At 53.5% G+C, this 23,366-nt stretch overlaps 1 protein-coding gene across 4 annotated transcripts in view; it reads right to left on the bottom strand.

Moving 5' to 3' along the window:
- PSD4 (pleckstrin and Sec7 domain containing 4) overlaps window positions 1-19,708 on the bottom strand; it is a 32,612-nt gene extending 12,904 nt beyond the window's left edge. For 2 of the 4 annotated variants that reach the window (XM_036028267.1, XM_036028264.1), the window contains exons 1-2: window positions 7,635-7,768; window positions 423-1,435 (exon numbers count right to left, since the gene is read on the bottom strand). In XM_036028267.1, coding sequence (XP_035884160.1) covers window positions 423-1,328 — 906 coding nt within the window. In that variant the 5' untranslated portion in view covers window positions 1,329-1,435; window positions 7,635-7,768. Of the gene's footprint in view, window positions 1-422; window positions 1,436-7,634; window positions 7,769-19,532 lie in introns of those variants that run through there. The other 2 variants (XM_036028265.1, XM_036028266.1) reach the window with 2 other exon arrangements.
- Window positions 19,709-23,366: the final 3,658 nt, after the last annotated feature.

A 23,366-nucleotide genomic window follows, 5' to 3' on the forward strand; every position in this document is an offset into this window, starting at 1 on the left:
CAGAAATCTCTAAGAAAAGAGAGGACAGGACTCTAGCGGAACTCTCCTGCCAGGCGCAGAGGTCCCCTCGGCAGCTGACCCCCGCAGCTACAGTTGGGAATGTGCTGCAGGTGGGAGGGGCAGAGTCTGAGAAGGGCCGGAACAGGCTGCACCTGCAGCAGCTGCCAGACACCACCCTCCGAACTGGGGGGCTGGAGACACTGGAGGCAACGGCATCACATTCAGGTGACATCATGGCACCAGTAACATTTCCCATAATTCTGAAGGCTACGCTGACCCTGCCTTCCTGTTATGTTACCGCAGGTTCCCAAGGGCCCTGGCATCTGAAGAGTGTCCTGGGCCCTGTGACGGCAGAGTAAGGCCCGTCCTGCTGTGTCCCCACGCACCGCTCTGGGTCGGTTCAGTTCCCGGGCCCGGCTTACCTCACTCTCGCCCAGGCCAGGCGGTGCTGCTGGAGCCTGGTGGGTGGTGCCCAGGGCTGCCTGGGAGGAGGAGTGTGGTTTGTAGATGGGCACGGGGAATGGAGGGGTGGTGTGCCCGCTGGAATCGGCCATGTGATCCCCTGAGTCTGGCTCATCTCCCAGTCCCCCTGGCACGCTGCCTCCCAGCAGAGGAGCCTCCAGGGTCTGTGGGCTCTCAGGCTTCACATCAGCGCAGGAGTCCGGGAACTGCCAGGGAAAGTGCTCTCCGGGAGCACTGGTGTCTGAGCGAGGGCTCCCCAGGAAGAGGGGGTTATCATAGAACGCACTCTCCTCCTCAGCATCCCACTCTGGGGAGGAGCCTGGAGTCTCCTCCCCTGGGCTTCCCAAGGCCGGGTTCTCACCCTCAGCTCTGCGGCTGTCTTCCCCAGAGGCCGCCTCCGCGGGTGGGCTGGGGTGGAGGCCTGAGTCCAGGGGGCTGGCCAGGTTAGAGGAGAAAGGGGGGCAGTCCGCAGGGGCCCTGGGGATGCAGGACCTCAGCCCTGCCCTGAGCTCCTCAGTCTTCTCCAGCTCCTCCTCCAGGTCCAGGACGCACATCTGGGCCTGCAGGATGCCCGCCCAGAACACCACTTGGGTCGATGAACTCTGGCTCTGCCGTGGGCCCCCCTGGGGAGACCTGCTCCCCTGGCCCTCGGGCTCTGCGCTGCAGCCCCCAGGAGGAGCATCTTGCCTCGTGGGATCAGAAAGGTCGGATGCCCAGGTCTGTTCCGGGAAAGGTTTGGGCGGGTCCAGATGGCTGCATGTTTCCATTGGGTGCACTTCTTGGTGGGGCTGCAGATTGTCTCCCAAATAGACATTGAGAACTTCCACAGGTTTGGGGTGTTCAGAGAGCCTTTCGTCACCCATCATCCACAGAGAGCAAGTGTGCAGGAACCCCCAGAAGTGTCCACCTTCACAGTCTCATTTTGTGGATTGGGGGAGCACTGGCCACAGGGGCATCAGGAATCCGCTCTGCCCTGGAAGTGCCCAAAGCAAATGCAGGTCAGCAAAGGGCTTCCAGCTTCTGTCTAGTGAGCCGGCTGTGTGGGAGTCCCTGTCAGGTCCCTGGGCCCAGCTGGGGTACACTGCCCTCCACGGCGATGTGCTGCAGGAGCACAGCATGTGCGCGTGCCCCTGACCCTGACATCTCAACTGCTTGCTCCAAAGACACCCACCTGTGGGCTGAAGGTGGCCCAAGTGGCCTCAATGAAAAAAGGTGGACTGGCCAAATGAGACCCTCCTCTCGGGGATCTAGACTGGAGAATGGAGAGGGGGTTGGCAGCAGAAGATGGAAGTGTCTCAAAATAGCGTGAAATCAGTAGCAAGCCAAAAAAACATGTAAACCAAAGCAGGTGGCAGCCAGAGACACAGACTAGAGTCAAAAAGGATGGAACAGAATCTCTCATGGAAGAAACAGGCACCTAAGAAAGGAGGCCACAACCTGCCTTGTGTCCACTCCCTGAGACTCGTATCTTCAGGGCCTGCTTCCTTTGTGAAACTGGCCAGCTGTCCACTGGCCAGCTGGTCCGCACTTACAGCTGCATAGCTCAGCCAGGTGGAAGCAGGTCCAGGCACCCACTAAGCTCTAAGCTGGGCCTGGTCTCATGGAGAGTGGATGTTTCCTGCAGAGGACGGGGAGGCTGGGGACATGTGGCCCAGGATGCACCACACCTGCTCGGAGCTGCCTTGTGCATCTGCCACAGCAGCTGCACCAGTGCCAGAGCTCGGGGCAAGGCCTTATCTGCTGCGGCCTGTCTTGTAGGGCAGTGGGGGGAAGGGCTGCTTCTTCAGAACAACTGATTAGTTTTGCTCTCCTGGCCATTGTGGAACTCGTAACTGGACGGTCTCTGCCTTGTACCAGCTCTCAGGAAGTGTGAGATTAAGCAGACAGGCCTGTAGGACACGCTGTTCCAGTCTGGAATGCACCCCTCGCCTCATCTCATCTTCTCTTATTTTTCCTTTCCCTCAAACCCCTCACTCATACAGTTCTATCTTGAAGACTGTGTGTGCCTGTCATCTGTACGAAATATTTGGGGAACAAACGTATAAATACACTCACATACATGCCGACAGCCTGCGACTGTGTGTGACTCACCCACCCGACGTCCCACCTTACACACCCCGTAAACAGGAGCCCAGAGCCGCAAACCAAGGCCAGACGGGCCCTGCTGCCGAAGGCCCCGGGCAGCCGCAGCCTGGGCAGTGCCTCTTGCAGGAGGACGCCTGCGGGAGATGAAACAGGACCACCACGAATTGCAGCTTCTTATTCCTCTTGAAAATGTCCTCCCTCAAAATCCAACCACCCTCAGAAACAGAGTTCATTTCTGGGTTTCTGCCTCTCCCTCAGTCCCAACCCCACCCCCCTCACTTTTAGCAAGAACAGGTCGTTGCAGGGTGACGGCCTCAGGGATCTGAAGTTTTGGCCCCAGGCAAGGCCCTCATCCAGCTCAGGGCCCACTTATTGCTGGGTCCTCAGTCACCCCCGACCCCCAACAACTGGGACCTCCCATTTTGCATTCTCAGTTGTGTATTTGATGCTCTGATTCAAACTCATTGGAACTGTCTTTGCCTTTCCCTTGTCTCCTGGGGGTCTCCCAATCTCTTCACCCAACCTTCAGTGGTCATTTCATGCCTTTCTTTCCACCTCACACGCCTCTCCCAAGCTACTGGCTGGGCAGTCCTTGGGGTGCTCCTTAGGCCCTGGCTCCCCTGCCCCCCAAACAGTGGTCTGTTTTCTGCTCTCACCCTCTCCTGCTGAGAGACCTGCTGTGATCCCGTTTCCAAGGGGGCAGGAGGAGTGAGCCTCAGGACCCACGGTCTGTACTTGGGCAGCCCCCCTGGACTCCCTGCCCGGGCCCACCTGGCGGGGAGTGACTAACACGGAGCAGGAGGTGGAACACCCTCACTCTAAGAAGATACATATAATCTGGGGAGGGGGTGGGCAGAGGGGAAGGGAAGAGAGAAAAGCACCTGGTTTACAGGGACCTGAACACGGGCACTCCCAGTACCTTTCCCAGACCCCGGGGCCCCTCCCTCCCTTCTGAGACCTATTTGTGTGAGCTACCCCCTCCGGGACCCTTGTCCAGGTCGCCCTCGTTCCTCCACACACCACCCCTGCGTCTGAGTGCATGCAGCTTTAGGAGTTCCTGTGGGCACCGGCTTGCCTGAGTGACACCACACCTCTGCTGTTACTAGTGAATTCGCTTGACAGGAGAAGTTCAAAAGCCAGTAACGGAACAGAGATGTGGGCAGGGTGAGCGAAAGGGTGTCCTGTGTCTTTTCATACGTTCATCTTTGCGAACAGGTACTTACAAATAAATGTGTATATGTACACAAAGCAGCCACACAGGTCAATGGTAATTCTACGCTAGATGCTGGATTTGCAACCCCAGAAGAAACCAGGTGTTCCTCAAGGGATTCCAAGTGCAAAGGTCCCAAGAATAAAGAGAAGGGTCAGTGCAGGGGCCCAAGGTCTGCAGCGCTTGGAAGAGGGCGGGGAGTCTGAGGATGGGAGTCCAAGGCCATGAGAGGACAGAGACAGACTGACAGACTGACAACAGTTGGTGGGGGACAAGCACGCAGGTTGATGGGGTCATGCCTCTGAACCAGTGAAATTCAGCCTGCTACACTCCAGCCCTCCCAGAGCCCTCACCGAGCCTCGTTTCCCCCTTCCCAGAACACACACGGGCCACCACGGAGGCAGGTTCTTGCTCTGGGCGTCTCACTAGAGACAGGCCAGTGGCCGAATGACTTCAGCGACTGCTGATGCTGTGCTCACTGCCACCCACACAGTTCAGGGTGGGGTATTTTGTTGTGTGTCAGTTCAGATTGGAAAAGTAACGTTTGGTGTTGACTAAGAAGCTCAGGACCGCCTGTGAGACACGGGCTTACAGAGCTCGGTAGTGGGGTCCTGGCTCCAGATGGCTGTTCCAGTGGAGGCCAGAGCCGGGCTGCCACGTTCTACAAATAAATATATAGGATGCCCATCCCCCCATTCCCAATACTGGGGACACACTTGTGCTTAAAATCTGTTCATCATTTATCTGAAACGCAAACACAAGTGGGCATCCTGTGTCTCAGCTGGCAGCCCTGCCCCACGGGCGTGGCACAGGGGGGCGTGGGGCCCCGCACACCCCTGCCACCGCCCAAGCTCCACTGTGCACTCCTACCAGCCATGCCATGGGCAGGACAAGCTGTACCATCTTCTCTTCCCACTAGTGGAGAAGCCGAGGCTCCAAGTTTGAGAAACATGTGGTGACTCAGCAGGGAAGTGGGGTGGGGCCCTCTTAACATCACTGTCTTCCTGCCACCAACCAGCTCCCAGGGCACTCACAAACCCCTGGGACCTGTCACTCATTCACCCGTTCCCGCTGTCCAGAGCGAGGCCCGCTGGACTCAGGGGGCACTCCAGAGGCGTTTGTGAGAATCAGGCAGAGGGACAGATCCTCAACTAACTCACTGGAGGCCCAGTGAGCCGGAGCTGGGAGACGAGTTGGCATCATGTGACCTTATGACCTGAGGGCCAGGCTGCCCACGAGCCATCCTCCCTGGAAGCCCAGTGCTCAGGGTCGGGGAAGGGGGCCCTGCCCCTGGGCGCTCCTGCTGGGCCAGCAGGCGACACGCTCACGTGTGCTCCTGGCTCCCAGGAGCAGCTGGACAGAGAGGAGACCGGAGAACCCACAGTGTCCTTGTCTGTGCCCTCTGGCCGTGGAAGGGACCCTGCAACTGAGGGTTTAAGAAACATCTATCATCTACCTACCTATCTATTACCTGTTATCTATCTGTTTGTCTGTCTGTCTATCTATCTATCTATCTATCCATCTATCTATCTATCTATCTTTATCTCCCTCCCCCGCACCCCACCATCCTCTCTCTGCCTCGTCCTTTCCTTCTCAAGTTTGAGGATAAGTTCTGGGAGAAGTGGAATGGTTGTTTGGAATACAAGAAAATGCTTAAGCTCCGGAGACAGTGAGGGGAGGGCACAGAGGTGGAAAGTGGAGATCACTGTCTGCTGTGGCCCCAGCCCCCCCACACCCCTCTGAGCACAGGTGGCTGAATCCATTTCACCGAATTCCCATCTCGAGGGGTCTCTCTAGGAGAACTCTGCAGGGGTTACGCCTGTGCCCAGCTGCTGGCGTGAAGGACACACAAACTGAGCTGGAGGAATGAGAGGACGCAGTGCCCACCATTCACTGCTGGCTCCATGCCACGCTGGGCTTCAAGGTAGTTTCATTTTGATGTTGGGAAGGGAGGGAACCCAGTTGGCTCTGGGACCATGGTTTTGAGGAGTGGGTTTGCTCTCTTCCCCACCCCCCAATGTGGTCACACAGCCTGCGCTCTGCCTGCCAGAGGCTGAGCACAGCCTGCCCTGAGGGAGAGGCAACAGCCTGGGCATTCTGCAAGCCTCACACCCGAGGCTCACAGACTGCACTCAAATCCTAACTACAACTGATCAGCCATTGACTCGGTCAGAAACTCCATCTGGTTCCTTATCTGTAAAATACGGAAATAAGGTGAAGTAAGCTACTTCACTGGTGTGTTATAAAGCGAGAATGGGTCTGAGTGCCATGCTGGGCCTGGGCCTTGGTCAGCGCTCAGAAGTACCATGTCCTGCCGGTTTAACTCTGCTACTTTGAAAGTCCACTCAGAGAAGCAACAGCAGCCTCCCTGAGCACAGGCAGTTCAGTGGGCACGCTCACTCAGCGGCCTCCAGAGCCAGCCCAGAATCTCCTTCAGGACTGTGTGTGTGTGTCTTTCCCTTTAAGCTGCCACTCAGCAAATGCTCCTTCTTTTTGCTCTGGAATTTTTTTCCTTCCTATGGAAAAAGTTAAGGCTGCTGGCCTGTCCAGGGATGGAGGAAGTGACCAGTGCTGTCCCTGTGCAGCCCGGGCAGGAGCGGGCCCGAAGTGCTGTCCCTCAGGAGCCAAGCGGGGAGTCCTCTGTCTGGAGCTGCAGGACTGAGGCCCGGCCTGAACCTGGAGACTGAGCACTGTGAGACAAGCGTAGGGCTGCCCCACTTCCTGCCCACACACGGAGCACTCATGCAAATGTGTCGAGGGAGGGGGAGGCTTCAGGGGTGCTGAGGGCCCAGTGGTGGGTGGGCTAGGACTGGGGCAGGAGGAAGAATGAAAAGGGCAGAGAGGATGAGGCAGAGCACAGGCAGGTCTCAGAGCAGCTGCTGCCTGGGAGGGGCAAGGGGCATGGGGGGGGCTCAGGCCTGGCTGGTTTCCGTACCCCTTCTTGGACGCCCCCCCACTCCATAAACAGCTCAGCAGCCAGGCTCTGAGCCCTGAGCTGGTTCATTATTTGTAGATGTCCCAGGAGGCTGGGGAGACAAGCCCATTTGAGGCCCATCCTTCAAACACCCCCGCAAAGACCCCCAGCCCTGCGGGGATAATACTGGCTGATGACAGGTTGCCCACCCCAGCCTGCTGGCAGAGGAGACTCTGACTGCAGCACCTCAGGCCCAAGAACTGGGGCCAGTGTGAGAGGTGTTCCTCCGGGAGGCTGGCTTCACCTTCAGGGCACAGCTGCAACAGGAAGGCCTCAGAGCACCTCACAGGGACACCAAGAGTGACACGGCTTCTGCTGCCCATCAGGTCAACCGGGACAAACAGAGCTGACCTGGCAAACTGGCAAGTCAGTCAGGTCCCTGCCTCTCACCAGCCTCTCTGGGAGCCCCTAAGAGCCGAGTCTGAGCTCCCGCAGTGACGACACCCAAAGCTCCCCCCGCACCTCCCCACCCCATCTGCCCTAACCCCAGTCTGTCTGGCCTCTTTCCCTCAAAGGCCGAGGGTCAAGGCTTGCTTGAACCCTAACCCCCAAGAGTGCCCATTGAGCACCCAGCCACAGCAATCGCCATGCACCCCAGAAACTTGCTCGGCCCCCCACATTCACTATTGCAGACCCCAAGGGCCCTGGTGGGGCTGCAGCAAAAAGCAGAGAAAGGACCACATGAGGTGGGAGGAGTGAGAGAGGAGGGGGATGAAGAGAGGAAAGGGGGCAGGTTGGGTACAACTCAGGCCAGGCTCAACCCAGCAGGTGCACGGCAGGGCTCGCAGCGCCTTCCTTTCTGCCCATCCGCCCGAGCCACTGCCCCAGGGCACACAGGACTTTCCATGCCCTACCGTCCCAGCTCCGTCCCAGGCCCACCCCAAGCAGGCCCACCTCGCTCACCTTCAAAGGCCCCAGGAAAGGACCAGTGAGCCGGGCCCCAGGGAGCAGTTCCTGCTGCACAGTGTGTCCGCCCCGTGAGTGGTGAATGTAGTGGCTGGAGCTTCCGACTTCCGCTCCCCACACCCCCAGACACTCTCACCCCTCCCGCTCCACTCCCCTGGCCTCCCCAGGGCTCCCCAGCTGCTGTGCACCTCACACTTCCTGCCCACAAGACAGGAGCCTCCACTCCCAGGCCCAGTGCTTCATGGGCCCTTACCCCGCCCCCCACCCCCCTGCCCCAGCAATGGTCCAGAGAGAATCACGCCTTTCTCCCCCCAGGGCCTGGGAGAGAGAAAGGGGAAGGTGCAGGCCCTGGACTATGAACAGGCCCCTCCCCTTCCTGCCTGTGGTTCTGTCACCAGGTTCTCATCTTTGCGCAGCTCGCAGTTCCCTGCAGGGCACATGGTGGGGCAGAGGAGGCCCTACGGGCAACTGTAATTTTTTGTTTTTAATAGTAGACATTTCAATCTCTGTCACCTGGTACAACTGTCCAATAGTCACAGTGCTCCCCAGTAGTGCCTCAGTCACTTCTTGCACCTATTTAAGAAGCATGACTGTACCCATTCATTATATGGGAGGCAGGCTCAGGGTGACAAGCGACCGCCCAGGGCTGTGCAGCTGGGGTTAGAGCTCCGTCTCTGACCACAGGAGCCACATAGTGTCCATCCCCCACACTGACTTCCAGATGTTTTTCTGTGGAACACAGGCCACAGGTGTCCACAAGTGTGAGACAGGCAGGGCGTGGGGAGGGCAGGCCATTGTACCCTCCTTGTTTCTCCGCAGAGCCTGCCTCTCCAGCTCCAATGACCGCCAGCCAGTCTGCTGAGGATCCCGAGGTGCCTGCACCAGCCCAGCTCCAGTCCTCCCAAGTCTAATTGCTCAGGAGACTCCTCTGCTCGTATTGCCTTCAGGCCTGGCCGCACAGCCCGCCGTCCAGAGGGCAGGGCGGAGCTGCAGCCCTCCACCAGCTGAATCCCCCAGGGTGAGCATCCACAGGGACATGCCTACTCGACCTTTCTCCACCACGCTCCAGGCACCAGAAGCCTGGACTTTTCTGCCCCCCCATGGCCTCTTCCTGCTGTGGGGGCATTGCTTCGATGATCCATGCAGCCCCAGCCCTGGGGTCGGGGCAGATAGGACCTAGACCTCTGGGCAAGGAGGGAAACAGGAAGAAAAGCAGACTGTGGCAGGGGCCGAAGGCTGGGGGTCAGCTCTCTTGCAGCGGCCGCATTCCCAGGAGGCTGAGGATCCTAATTCATGGTTAAAGTGGGAGGTGGGAGAACACTGTAAGTGACAGTTCGGCATCTGTGGTTATGACCTAGACATATGCCCCATGTCAGATGGAGCCTCCACTGTTCTTTTTGGGATGGAAACTCCAAGGGCACCTCAAACTCAGTGGAACAAACCTGGTTCATTGGCGTCCCCATCCCCCAGCTGCCCCTCCTTCTGTATCTGGGCTTTGCCTGGTATGCACCAGAAACCCAGTGACCTAAGCCAGAATGCAGGCCCTCCCTTCTGGCCTGCAGCCTCGCCGGCCTCTGGAATATGGCCACCGGCTCAGCCTGCACCTCCTCCACACGGTCACCTATGTGAAACGCTGCTGAATTACCAGGAAGAAAACACAAACCCTGCTCTCAGCGTGCTTCCAGTTCTGTGGCAGAGACAAAGTAAGCAAGCGGGTGGATACATCAGTGCCTGACTGTAAACTGCAGCATGCTGGGGAGGGAAGGAGTAGGGAGAAATGAGACAGCAGGGAGGTCAGAAACACCCGGGAGCAGCCCGGGCAAAGAGCATGGGGCCGAGGGAACTGCACAGCTGCTTCCTCACCTGAGGCCCCGAGGGTCTCCCTAAGTTAAGGGGACAGAAGCAGGCCAGTTTGGCCAGAGCTCCTGGCCTGGGGGGCTGGGCGCCTGGGGGGTGGAGGGAAGATGGGGCTAGACTGGCAGGGTACGAGGTCGGCAGGGAAGTGACAGGGCAGAGAGTGTTTCTGCACAGTGGCTGAGATCTCTGGCGGCTGGATGGAGGAGACCGTCAGAGGCTCAGTGAGAGCAGGCACACCGGGAGGGGCTCTGAGGATGGCCAGGGCAGGTGGGACGGTAGCTTTAAGGGCAAGGATATGGAGAGAAAGGGACACAGAGGACTTGGGGTGTCTACTGGATGACTGGGATCTGCCACTGAAGCAAATGAGAGGTGGAGAGGACAGGGGAGTCAGGTAACTTCTAGACTTCTGGCTGGAGCAACTCAGTGAGAGGTAATGGCACCTGCTGGAATGAGACAGAACCAGGGAGCTGAGGCTTAGGGGAGAAAATCAATGATTTTTTAAGTATTAGGTTTGTGAAATCTGTGAGATACTCAAGCAGACAACTGAAAAACACACATGGAGTGGACGGGAGGGGCTGGGCTGGAGAAACCGGCGTGTGTGTGACCAGCAGAAAGGGGGTCCGTGCTGGAGGCGGTGGGGGGCGGGCAGGAGAGGGCTTCACTGTCAAGGAGGTGAAAGAAACTCAAACGGGTTGTCACAGAGGACAAGAGAGGAGATAACTTTAGAAAAGGAAGTGGTTGGCTCTAGCATATGCTACTGCAAAGTTAGAGACATACACAGTAAAAGTGACCACGAAATGCGGCCACAGGGAGATTACAGACAAGCAGGGTGAAGGGTAGGGGGCAGGGGGAGCAGGAGCCAGGTGGCCATGAAGTGAGGATGGGGTCAGCCTCTTGCCCCCTCCGCTCCAGCCTCTCCACTAGCCCAGGGGTCCTCAGGTCCCCACGGCTGCAATGGGGCTGGGCAGGAGAGGCCCAGGGATCCACCTCCTTCCCTTTACTGAGAACACCTCAAAGGCCAGGCTGACTGGCTCGCTGTCCATGCCCAGGTTGAGTGGTGCCTGGCTCACGGCGTTCCACAAGCACGTGGTGAGTGAGAACAGGCTCTCATCACCTCCTCCCTGACCACTCCCAGACAAGCCCTTGGGAAGGGGAACCTGCCTCTCCCTCTCCTCCAAGTGCTGGGTCTGGGATGTGAGGGAGTGTGTGTTTGGGGCTTATGGGGCCTGGCTGGGGGGTGGTTCCTACATACAGCAAACTTTAAGAAGAGATTCCCAGACTCCTGCAACCACCAGTTCTGTTCCTCTTCCTAGAATGTTCATCTCCTTCCCAAGTCTGCAAGGAGCAGAGCCCTGGCTGGACGACCCCAGGGTGCCAGCGAGGACAGATGGTGAGGGCACAGAGGGGAAGCTGGCTGGTGCCCCAGAGCCCCTGCCAGCATTGACCTTTGATCCCCTGCATTCTCCCCCTCATTCCTGGGGCTCCTTACTTGGCCACTGTCACCCTCCCCAGGGCCCAGAGGACGTGAAGTCTCTGGACCTGACCACAGCTGTGGGCAGGCAGCCCTGCCAGGCAGCCCTTCCTGCCTCCCCCAAGATGAGCGACTTCCTGTTTGCCCACAGAGGAAGCCGCCCAGCACAGGTGGGGAGGTGGCATCTCAGAACTGAAAGCACAGGAGAGCGGAGCCCACCCCTAGAAGAACAGTTCTGGGGATTTCAGCACAAGGTCTGCCTTCCAAGAGGCAGCAAAGGACAGGCACAGGCACGTGGCTTACAGCTGCCTTTACTGGGGCAGCCCATGTGCTGACTGCTGTGCACCACACCCTTTACAGGCGGCACCTCCAGTCCCGTGAGTCTGGGTGGGTGTGGGTGTCATTATCACCATTTACAGAACGGGTGAGGGCCAGAGCAGTTACTGAGGCTGGACTTGAACCTGGCACTGCCGAACCACAGCATGTGCACTCGTGTGTTCTGCTACACCCGTTGACTCTGCAGCCTGCAGGGATGGAGAAGTGGGCCTCTTTCCTGCACGAGCTACTGACAGCGCAGCCTGAACTCTTCTGTCCCAACACAAAGCTCAAAACAACAGAGTGGATGGAGCTTACTATAGTCCTTCCAGGGGCACCAGCTCCAGGGCAGGAGCACCTCAGTGGGCTTCTGTATCCCTGAATATACTGGAGACCTTGGAGCAGGGCAGCCACATGCTGCTTCCTCCAGAAAAGGCCCCTCCCTTCCAGCTCTCCAGCCTCGGGGAGGTCAGATAGGAGGATACTTGCCTCCCAACATTCCTCTGCCAGGTCAGAGGCTGCAGTCCCACTGTCCCGCTTGACTGTGGAATCCCTGGGGATGGAGCAGAGCTGGAGGTAGAGCCAAGTGAGGTGTCCAGTGACTGAGCCCATGGCCTTGGTCAAAGGTGCCCCTAATGCCTATGGTCTTAGAATGGGAGGGAAGCATGTCCCAGGGGCAGGGCAAGAAAGGGCATCATCCCAGCGGGAACACTGTCACCAGCCTCCCAGTACCTGGTCGGTACTAGTGTGGTCCTGGGTTTTCTGGAGCAGGCAGAAAGTGACTGTGGAAGTGAATGACACACTTCTATTTCTTGGGCCCAGTTGCCCAATCCCTGGTGGGCACAATAGCCTTCTGAAGCTAACCCTTCTCTGCTGAGGACACTCAGGCCACAGGTCCCCATCCCGGCCTCTCTCCCTTCTCAGCTCCCTCCCGACTCAGTGTGCCCCAGGTCAGCACCTTGCCTGCAGGCCCTTGTCATGGGTCTGTCCTCATGCAGCCGTGACTAGGTCTCGACAGTCGTTCACCTCTGTCCCCAAGCCCCCCTGGCACCCAGAAGACACTTGCAAAACATCTGCTGAAACAGATGTGCATGCAGGTACCAACACAGCAAGAACACTGACCTGTCAATATCACCATCAGGGACTGGATGAGCAGGTGGTGGCAAACCATAGGACCACGTGGTGCGTCTCCGCAGCCTGCGACTACCTCATAGCTGCAGAGTATTTTATGAAGGAGAAAGATGCTCAGAGTATATCATTAAGTAAGAAAACTGTTTGCCATGGCTGGATAGCTCATGGTTGGTTAGAGCGTTGTCCTGCTATGCCAAGGCTGTGTGTTTGACCCCCGGGCCATGACACATGCAAGAAATCAACCAACACGTGCATAGGTAAGTGGGACAACAAGCCAGTGTTTTCTCTCTTCCTTCCTCTCTCACTCTAAAATTAATTTAAAAAACTTAAAAACTATTTATATATTCAGTACAATCTCAATTTTTGAAAACGTGTTTGTGTATTTAGACAATAGAACCCCGAAACATAGGTTGATGGTGGCTGTCTGTGTGTGTGGTAACAGTGCACATGGTTAAGTTCTTGATGCTCTTCGGTATGCGTCTAGCTTTTTAAAATAAGTATGTATCATGTTAATCATCATCAAAAATAATAAAGGCATTAGAAAATTAAATTTGTTGAATTAAGTAATGATTGAATGTTTCCATTCACTCTACAGGCCAGAGGCTCTCTGCAGCCTCTGTCCTGGGCCTGAGCAGGCAGGGCCCCCGTGGGTGTGACCGTGTGTGACCCGGTGTGCATGGAGGCTACTGCTGCAACCCCTCACCGTGACCACCTCTCAAATGGCTGCCAGTGTGGCCTCTTTCACGCTGGCGTGGGGACCCACTTGGAACTCCATGGTTGGTCTGAATATTATTTTAGGGTAAAGACATTTGAGATTTGACAGATGTAAAAAAACCCAACCTTCTCAGAGCTTCCTTCAAGGGATAAAAACAGCGACTTCTGAGAAACAGGCCGCCATGAACCCCTTCTTCGAGCAGCTCTGCCTCCAAGGAGAACTCACCGAAGCCACTGAATCCCTTCTCTGGGGCAGTGATGGCCCCGAAGGCTGAAACACCACCCAGACCTGTGAACTCAAGCATTACCACAGATTTTCTCATCTCCATTTGCTCTAAAAACACAGTGCCCTACCAGAACCGATTTGTCTTGCCGTAGAAGTCTTTTCTCTCCCCTTCATTGCTCTACTAGGGATATGAGCCTTTAACTTTCACAGCATACCAAGCCAGCTATTTCTTTGACTGGTCCCGTGTGCATGCCAGTAAACCCCTCTCCACTGATAAGCTGTCTTTTGTCAGGCCCCCGTCACTAAATCAAAGAGCGCAAAGGCAAAGACTTGCCCTCCCCTGCACAGTAGAGATGACCAGCTCCATGGCCTCAGGCTGGATTTGCCTACATGTGTGTGTGGGACACAGAATGAGAATTTTTAAACAATCAAGGATTTATGTGAATTTCATGAAAAATAATTGATACAGCAAATGTATGACTTCATAAGGTGTTACACTAGGACTCCGCTAAAGTAATTATATCGTACCTACTTTATATTGTTTTCTCAAGTTATGTATATTCAAGGGAAAATATGAAATATAATAGTACAGGTGGAAAACTATGTCAAAAACTGTGACAAGCACTTGTTCCTTTGGAGGAAAAACTGAGTTTTCCTAATAGTAATACTCATTGGCTGTAATCTGCCATTAAGTGTGGAACAGGACGCCAGGCTCCCACTTAGCAGGGAAGCAAGGCTCCGGCACCGCATAAAACAGAGAACAGGTTTGCTGGCTGCCACAGCGATGCAGAGGAAGACAGAGCTCAGAGCAGGGCACCTCCTGGGTCGCCTGAAGGGTTGCTATTCCCCTAGGGGGTGCCCACGATTCCCCTTCCTGTAGCAGCAAAGCCCTGGGCCCAGTGCCCTCTCTGTGCCACCAGGAGCCATCATACTCCAGACCCTATGAACAGTCACCAGGAGTCAGCAGGATGACAGCAAGGGGCGGGGGAGGCGGGGCGCGGGGAGGCCTAACACAGCGGCCTGGAAGCGAATCCCAAAGAAGAAAGCCCCTCGAAGCTGCCTGTGCTTCTGGAGCCCTTTTCTCTCCGACCTGTCTCGGCTCTGCTGTGCATCCTCCAAGGCCCCACTGAGAGGTGGCAGGAAGGCAGGGACCCCTTCTTGGATGTCCTTGCTTATAACTGTCCCGGACCTCTGCCCAGGATGTTTTCCTGGCTGTCTGGCCAGGAAAGGACAGAGTTCGAAAGTGCACCCAGCCTCCCCGGCTGGTTGGGCCTGTCCATCCACTTAACCCTGCATACCTGCCCAGGGCTCTATCCTGCAGAGCCTTTCCTGCCTTTCCACACTCTCTCCCTGGGCAACCTCCTCCTCACTCACACGCCTTCACCTCCTACCTGCTCACGGAACTATTCACGAAACCCTCCCAAGCCTGGAGGACTCTAACTGCGACAGGGGTCTCTTCACCATCCTCCTGGCAGGGTGAGTAGGACTTGGGATTTGGCGATAGCATGGCCATGTGTCCGTGAGTGTGCTCCCCATCCCTGGCCCAGCCTGCCCCTCCTGCGTCTGGTCCTGTGTCCTGTGTGTGGCACCACATCCGCCCAGTTTCCCAAGTCAGCAGCCTTGACACCAGCCTAGACCACTCGTGCCTCCTGCCCCTCACACCCCCATCCACAGTCCACTCCAGTTCTCCTCCTAGACATCACTCCTGCCCTTGTAAACCTTTACCAACTGACCCCCAGTCCCCTGCCTCACCCTGAGCCTTTAGGGAAAGCCCAGTCCTGGCATTTGACCCTGAACCTCTCCTCGGGCCACCCCCCGACATGGGACCCCAGCAGCCTATGGGGCTTGCTTGGAGGTTCCCAGTACTTTCACATGTCAGCATGTCCTTATGCTGCCTCTTGCTCAGCTCTGTCCTCTTCCCCATCCTCCTTTTCATCTGTCAACTCCTGTTCACCCTCCAAGGCACACACCCAAAATGCCATTTCTCCAAACAACCTTCCAGGACCAAGTCAATAAGAATCAACTGTTATGATGATAACGTAATAAATTCTAACCATGGAACACTGTGCAGCTTTCACACAGCAGCCAGAGACATTTCTCAAAACAGTATCAGGTTTAAAAAGTAAAAAGATTGTCCTGGCTGGTGTGGCTCAGTGGATTGAGAGCCAGTCAGTGAACCAAAGGGTCACTGGTTCAATTCCTAGTCAGGGCACATGCCTGGGTTGCAGGCCAGGTCCCCAGTTGGGGGCGCATGAGAGGCAACCACATTTTGATGTTACTCTCCCTCCCTTCCCTTCTGTCTAAACCTAAATAAAATAAAATATCTAAACAAAGTAAAAAGATCATGATTTGTAGCACAAGGCAATATACGTAGTTTAAAATACATGTATCTACAAATCAACATTGTATATTTCTCTAAAATACACCCAGATCTGTGGATAAACGTATCATAAACATGTCACAGTGGCCGCTGCTCTCAAGTGTAGGGGAAGGTGGTGGGGGCAGTCAGCGGGACTAGAGATGAGGGACCAACTATAATTCAATAACAAAAAATAAGGAACAATCCAATTTAAACCATAGGCCAAGGACATGAACAGTTCACAGAAAGAGAAAGGCAAACAGCTTAAAACATATGTGAGACTCAGAACACACTCACAAAAAACACCTATTAAACCACAATGTGATGCCATTTTTTCTGTCAAGCTGGCAAGAACAGGAAGTTGATAACACACCAACTGATGGAGCCGCAAGGAAACAGTCTCAGAACTGAGTCTCGCAAGCTGGCGGCATTGTCTGATATCTAAAATACACATGCTTTTTAAATCAGTGAGTCCACGTGCTATGAATTTCTTCTAAAACAGACGCAGAAGTGAGCAAATATGTAGGTACCCGCATGCTTCATGCATTCCTGTCTGTCACTACAAACAAAGAAACAGACAGACAGTCACAGAGAAAACAACCCAGAAAGCCAGAGAGAACCAGCAGGTCAACGTGAGACCTCCCACATTTACCTCCTCACTCTGTGAGATATTGCACATTCACTCAACAAGGACGGAGGCCGTCTGTATGTCCTGACTCAGAATGGGAAGTATATTCATGTGCAAGTTTAAGAAGTATAGATCTGAGCATTATTACAATTTGTATAAAAAAAGAGAAAGAGGGAAAGAGAGAAAGGGGAGGCACACACAGACACACGCGTGTTTACAAGTAGAGCTGTCTCTTTAGGGGCAGCCTCACGAAGCCGAGGAGAACTGGGCATCCGAGGGCAGCAGAGAGGGAGCTGTTTCACTGCATCCCTGCAGGGCTGTCTGAATTAACATTTATAAAAATAAAGTATTAACTTTAAAAATATTTTTGAGAAAATTTACCCATGCAAATATTACCTTATGAAGAAGAACAGAAGGAGAGGGGGCTCACAGCCCCCACCAGCCCCCTCCAGCCCCCTGGCTGGGACCACTGACACCTCCCCCGCGACAGCCATGTGGTCGGCCACACCTCTCTCAGAGCACTCGAGTAGGAAACTGCACCGCCTGACTGCAACCCCGACCTGCACACTCGCCAGCTGGGTGCAGACGGGCGGCTGTCACACTGGCTGGCCTCAGTTTTCCCCTCTGTGAAACGGGGCAGTGACAGAGCGCGCTGTGAGGGCGACCGAAGGAGAGCTGTGAGGGCGACCGAAGGAGAGCCTGGGACACACTGCGTGCTCAGTACACACCCATTAGCACAGACTCCCCTGTTCTGCTTTTAAGCCAACTAATGAGATCACCTAACCACTTTAACAATGAAAGGTTATTGGAATTTTCCTAGAAGGCAACAGTTCTTCCCCCCATTTCCAGTGTTCAGAGTCTTTACTGATTTGAAAAACCCAGTCTGCTCCCAGTTCAGCTCCCTCCATGTGGACCATGATGTTTGGGTAAAGGCTGCGTGTGGGAGAAGCAAGTGACTCGTCTCCTGCCCAGACACACACTCTCCCTCTCTGGAGATCTGCTGTCCCCCGCTTGGGTTAAACAACTGAGCCTGACCCTGAGTTTGTCTGGGAACAACATCTGCTTTCTGGGGTGCCTCTGGCCACCAGGCTGACCCCGCCCCATACCCTGCCCTCTAGGGAAAGGCTCTGAGAGGCCTCCTGGCCTCTGTCCAGTTCCTGCAGCATGGTCAGCATGCCCAGCAGGCTCAGGCCTCCTTCACACCTCAGGGGCCTCTGCATGTGCTAGTCCCTCTGCCTGGAATATTCTTTCCCCAGAGAGTCCCATGACTGTGCCTTGTGTACATTCAGGTCTCCATTCAAATTCCATCCCCTCCACACTGCCTGTCCTGACGTCTCTGCTAAACGCAGTAGCCCCCATCACCCTTAAGCTGCTCTGCCTTTCTTCATAGCATTCATCTGAGTTGACATTAAAATTGCTGTTCTTATTTGTCATTTCTCCCCAACCAGAAAATAAGCTCTGTGAGGGCAAGGACTGTCCAGCTCACTGCTGTGTCCTTAACACGTGGAGTAGTGCCTAGAACGTAGGGGCCTTCAGTAATGCCTGCATGAATGAACAAACGAGTGAGGAGACACAGAGTATGTTTTCTGGGGAAGCTTACGTTTCTTCCTTAGACGAAGCTTCCCAGCAGGAAATGTGCTCTCAGGACTCAGAGAGGGACAGCTTACCACTCATCCACCCTCCCCTGCTCACTGATCCTTTCCAGCAGGGCTATCCAACCTTTTGGAGTCTCTGGGCCACACTGGGAGAACTGTCTTGGGCCACGCATTAAATACACTGCAACATGTAATCACAAAAAAATATCATACAGTTTTAAGTAAATTTACGGTTTTGTGTTGGGCCGCATTCACAGCCATCCTGGGATGCATGCGGCCCATGGGGCACAGGTTGGACACCCCTGCTTTACAGGAAGCCCCTAAGTCCTGCTCACAGTAATATCCCACACTTGTGCCCAGCGCTTCCGGCCTGAAACAGCGCTGTGCTCCCCCCTCATTCAGCAGGCCTGCCGGCTGCCTTTTCCAGTGGAGGGCCTAGTTCCCACCTGCTCCACTGTTGTGCCCACCACCACCCCGTTTCGTTTTTACAGCACTTATCACTCTGAAAGAATGGGTCACCTGCATATTTGCAGTTGATATTTGTTGGATGAAGGAATGACTCTTCTCCATACCCTCTGCCCAGAAGAAATGCCATGTCTGGAAGAGAGCATCTACACTATCCACTGTTTACACTTGATCTTGCTGTTTCTTATGTAGAGAGGCTAACAGACACCCAATTAGTTGCTAATTATATTCAATCAGCTCTGGGCCCAGAGAAGGGCCAGGCTAATGAGGTTCAAGGGCAGCTCAGGCCTTCACTTTGATGCTGGCCTCCTGACCTAAACATGCAGGTCACGGGCACAGGGGCCTAGGTGAGTTCACTGACCAGAGCAGCGGAATCCATCTTGCAGTCTGGAAAAACTGCAGGGAACTCAAACTGCTGCCCCATGGCCCTCCTGAAAGGTCAAGCCAGACTCAGTTCTAGGGCCAGAAAGGAACCCTGAAGGGCATGTGAGTTTGTCAGCTGAGCAGATACTGTTTACATTTCCAGGAATCTCTCCAATGCCTCTGGCCAGACACACTGAGAAGGGTTAAGGAAAGCTAGGTTCTTCTCCGTCCAGAGCTTTCCTGGGGGACTGGCTGCCTGTAGCCACAGGCCCCCACCAGGCAGAGGCCCTCAGAGGGGAGGGCTGCCTGGTCACGCCCCCCAGGGGCCACAGAGACACCAGACAGGACAACGGAGGCAACAGGGGTGATGGGACATGAAGGAAAGCCCTCAGGGTCACCCAGTTTTATCTGACTCTGGATCACTGGGTGGCCCCAACGCCTGCTCCTGCTCAGCCCAGCTCCACCGGCCCAGCTGGAGGAGCCAGTGGAGGCACCGCACCCAGGTCCCGTCGACTTTCCCAATGGGGCACAGCAGAGTATCCCTTTGCTGTCCCCATCCCTGTCACCCGACCAAGTTAGACTCTGAAAGACCCCACTCACTCGACACCCCTGCAGCCTCTTCCAACTCTCCCTGGCTCTGGCCCCCATGCCCTCCCTCAGCGCCCCCGCCCTGCCCCCCAGCAGATGCTCCCCGCCTGGCGCTATGAGCAGCGCACACAGTCCCTGTGGGGGGCAGCAGGACCGCCAGCCTGGCCTCCCCCAGGCCCTTACCCATCTCCCGTCAGGTTCCTGCTCCAGCCTCTCGCCGGCCCAGGCGCCCCATGGCCAGTTGCCCGGGCGCCTAGGTGCCCAGGTACCGGGGCAGCGAGGGCTGCCAGCGGCAGCTGCGTGGGCTGGGCTGTCCAGCTCCGCCGTGCACTCGCGGGATAAACTGGTTCCCCTGCTCAGCGGTGGGGGCGGTGAGGGAAAGCGAGGGGAGGGCTGGGCGTGAGACGGGGCGGGGCGTGGGGCGGGGCGGGCAGCCCAGTGCGTAGCAGTCGGACTGGTTTGACGGCTGCGGTGTAGGGCAGGACTAGTCCTGGCTGGCTTGGCCCTCGCTCTTGCTCTGGGCGCTCCCTGGCGTCTTCTGCAACCCCGTGCCCCACCGTGCTTGCCCTCACCCAAGGCTGAGCAGTCGGACAGACCGGGACCCAGAGGCTGCGTTTATTCACCACGAGGCACTGTTGCTTTGTCTTTGTTAGATGGGTCCCTGGTGCTAGGTCAGCATTCCTATTCATAATTCATCTGTTCACGCTACAAGCATTCATTGTGCACTTAGTGTATGTGTGTCAGGAACTGACCGAGCACTGTGGGTTAGGATGAACCAAATATTCCTAAAGATTGCATCCTGGCGCAGAGGTGAACAGTAGTTTGATGAAAAGGGTGGGGAGCAGGCTCCCTGAGGGAAAACCCTAGGAGGGAGGGAGCCACAATGGGAAGAGGCCCTCCCACACTGACCTCAGATCCTTGGCTAACACCTGAGTGAACACATGTGGGGTGAGAATCTGAACAACCCAAAGGAAAACAGTAGCTGAGCACACATTTGAGCAGTAAGTTGCCTGCTGCTAGGGAATTTGGGGTTCAAGTCCTGCCATTTTAGAGGGGCTTGGTAAATACTTTGGATTGTCCACTGAAAACCCAGAATTGCCACATTAAAAGAGTAAAGACTATGTCCCAGGATTAAAAGACATACTTTAGAATTAGAGACAAAACCAAAAGAAATCTATCCAAAATCTAAAACTTGGCCTCTACAAAGCCAAGGTGAGGTTCCAGTAATTTCACTTCCTGCTGGAACATATTTGACACTCTTCAGAGGAAAATAACAGAACCCAGAGTATCTACAATGTATCATTCATTGCATCCACTCTATAACAAAAACCGACTAAACGAAAGATGCTCCCATCACTCTGTCACTCAGAAAATTACAAGTGTTTTTGTTTAGGAGCTCTGCATCAGGAACCAAATCTACATTTCGTATATCACAGTATCAGTACTGTAGACAAGATGTCAGAATCAGAGAATAAAAATTAAAAATGGAAATTATCACAAAGATGTTAAAGAACCTATAACAAAAGGTGAATATAAAGGGCAAAGAGATAGGACATGTTAGCCAAGATATGAATGCCATTATTTTAAAATTAAACAGCCAAGTGGAGTATGGATAAATCTGCTTCCGGGAGGAAAATATCTGTCTTTATTACCCTGGAATGAAGACGTACCTCAACCTTTTCCTGCCAGACAGGAGATGGATTAGTTTCTCAGCTTTCCTTACGTGAGACCAGGGCCTCCCAATACTGGGGTTCCTCTGCTGTCACATGGCCTACTGCCTGTGCAAGCAGCCTCTGGCCCCAGTCCTGTTACCCTGTGGGGCTGCAGTCAGGAACCAATGCGAGGAGATGATTCTGCTGTTACTGTGAGTCACCAGCTGTCTCATCTTCCACCAGTAACAATAAAAACCTTGGCATGCCAACTTGCTGGCTTGCTAGCAGAGAAAAATCAAATCTCAGGCTCTTTCACAGTTCCTGACTTCACAGAGATGAAGAGAAAACGGGAGGAAATGCACACTGCTCACAGGGACCCAGTGACAGGGATGATGGCTAACTTCTCATCAGACATGACATCGGCCAGAAGACAATGGAACATCTATTTAAAGTGCCAACAGGAAAAAAAAAGCTGTCAATTCATAGTTCTGTATCCAGTTATAAACATATTTTAAATAGAAAGCCAAATAAGGACATTTTCAAATAAACAAAACCCCAACACACCCAGACTGTAAGAAAAGTAAAGAAATGCTTCATGGTGGAGGGAATGAAACAAGATGGGAATTAGAGTCTTCAGAAAGGAACAAAGAGGAATAAAAGTGATAAACACAGGAGTGAATATGAAAGACGATTTTCTTCCTTGTGTTAAATGATTTAAAAGTCAACTGACCATTAGAAAACACCACCACCTGGGGTTTGACCACACGTGAAAGCCAGGTGTGTGCACAGGAAAGCACCAAGCACAGGAGGGAAAAGAACACACAAGGACCGTGTTGTGAGGGTCAGAGCAGTGTATGGTGTGGGACATACCAATAATTACTGGGAAAGAAGTCCAGGAAAGTGAGGAAAAAATAAACAAAAATCAGAGAGGACATTTAAAACAAATAGCAAAATTGAAAAATTTATCAGTAATTATATTAAACATTCCAATTAAAAGGCAGAGCTTATCAAAATTGTTAAGAAAAGAACACCCAGCCATATGTTTAGAAGAGACACACTTTAAATATAAAAACACAGGTTTAAAAGGATGGAAAAAATATACTATGTAAAACACTAAGCCTGAGAAAGTTTGGTGTGGCTATATTGATTTTGAACAAAGTAGACTTCAATACAATGAGTGGTCCCCAAAATAAAAAGCTTCATTTTAAAAAATAAAAGGATCAGTAATTCAAGAAGACTCAATAATCCTAAATATGTATGAATTTAACAGCAGAACTTCCAAATACATCACGCAGAAATTGACAGAACCAAAGGGAGAGATATAAAATCCACAAGCTTAGCTGAATATTTTAACACCATTCTCTCAGTAATTAATGACAAGTACACACAAAATGAGTAAGAATGATGTAGGAGATTTAAACATTGCCATTCATCTTTACCAGAAACTACATTGTAAAACCACATCAGCAATAGCAGACTACATATTCTTTTCAAGTGCACACGGAACACTAAACCAGACCAGCTGTGCGGACTGACTGAAAATGATCTGTAAGTAAGTGTTCGTGGGTTGAAATCACACAGATTGTATATTCTTGACACCATAAAATAAAATTAAAAATCAACAAGAGTATTTTATATAGAAATGCCCAAATATTTGGAAACTAAGTAATACACTTCGAAAGAACCCACAAGTCAAAGAAGAAATCACAAGGAAAATTAGGAAATATTTCAATCCAAAATGGCATAAATATAGATAAACAGGCCAATGTAACGGAATTAGAGTCCCAATGCAGATCTACACATCTACGGTCATCTGGTGTCTTTTGATGAAGGTGTCAAGATAATTCAACAGAGAAAAGAAAGTTTTTACATGAGTGGTTCTGGAACATCTAGAAACCTGTGTGGTTAAAAAAAGAACCTGCAACTTATATCTAGATGTATAAAGAAATGTTACAGCTCAATCACAAAAAACAGATAACCTAACTGAAAAAAGGAGGTCAAGGATCTGAATAGGTATTTATCCAAATGAGAGACACAAATGAGCGATAAACACAGGAAAAGATGCTCAACATCGTTAGCTATCAGAGAAATGTCTTAGACTGGCCATAATAAAAGAGAAAACAGCAAGTTTTGGGGAGGGTATGGAGAAATGGAAACCCTTATGCATTGTCGGTGGGGTTTTCCAGCAGTTTTGGAAAACAGTTTGTCAGTTTCCCAAAGGTAAACATGAAAGTATCCTATCACTGGTCAGTGTGGCTCACTTAGTGTGTTGTCCCTCCTGTACACCACAGGGTCTCAGGTTTGAGGCCTGGTCAGGGCACGTGCCTGGGTTGTGGGTTCAGTCCCAATCAGAGCAAGAGGCAAC

This window comes from Phyllostomus discolor, chromosome 6 (assembly GCF_004126475.2).
Source record: "Phyllostomus discolor isolate MPI-MPIP mPhyDis1 chromosome 6, mPhyDis1.pri.v3, whole genome shotgun sequence".
Classification (NCBI taxonomy): Eukaryota; Metazoa; Chordata; class Mammalia; order Chiroptera; family Phyllostomidae; genus Phyllostomus; species Phyllostomus discolor.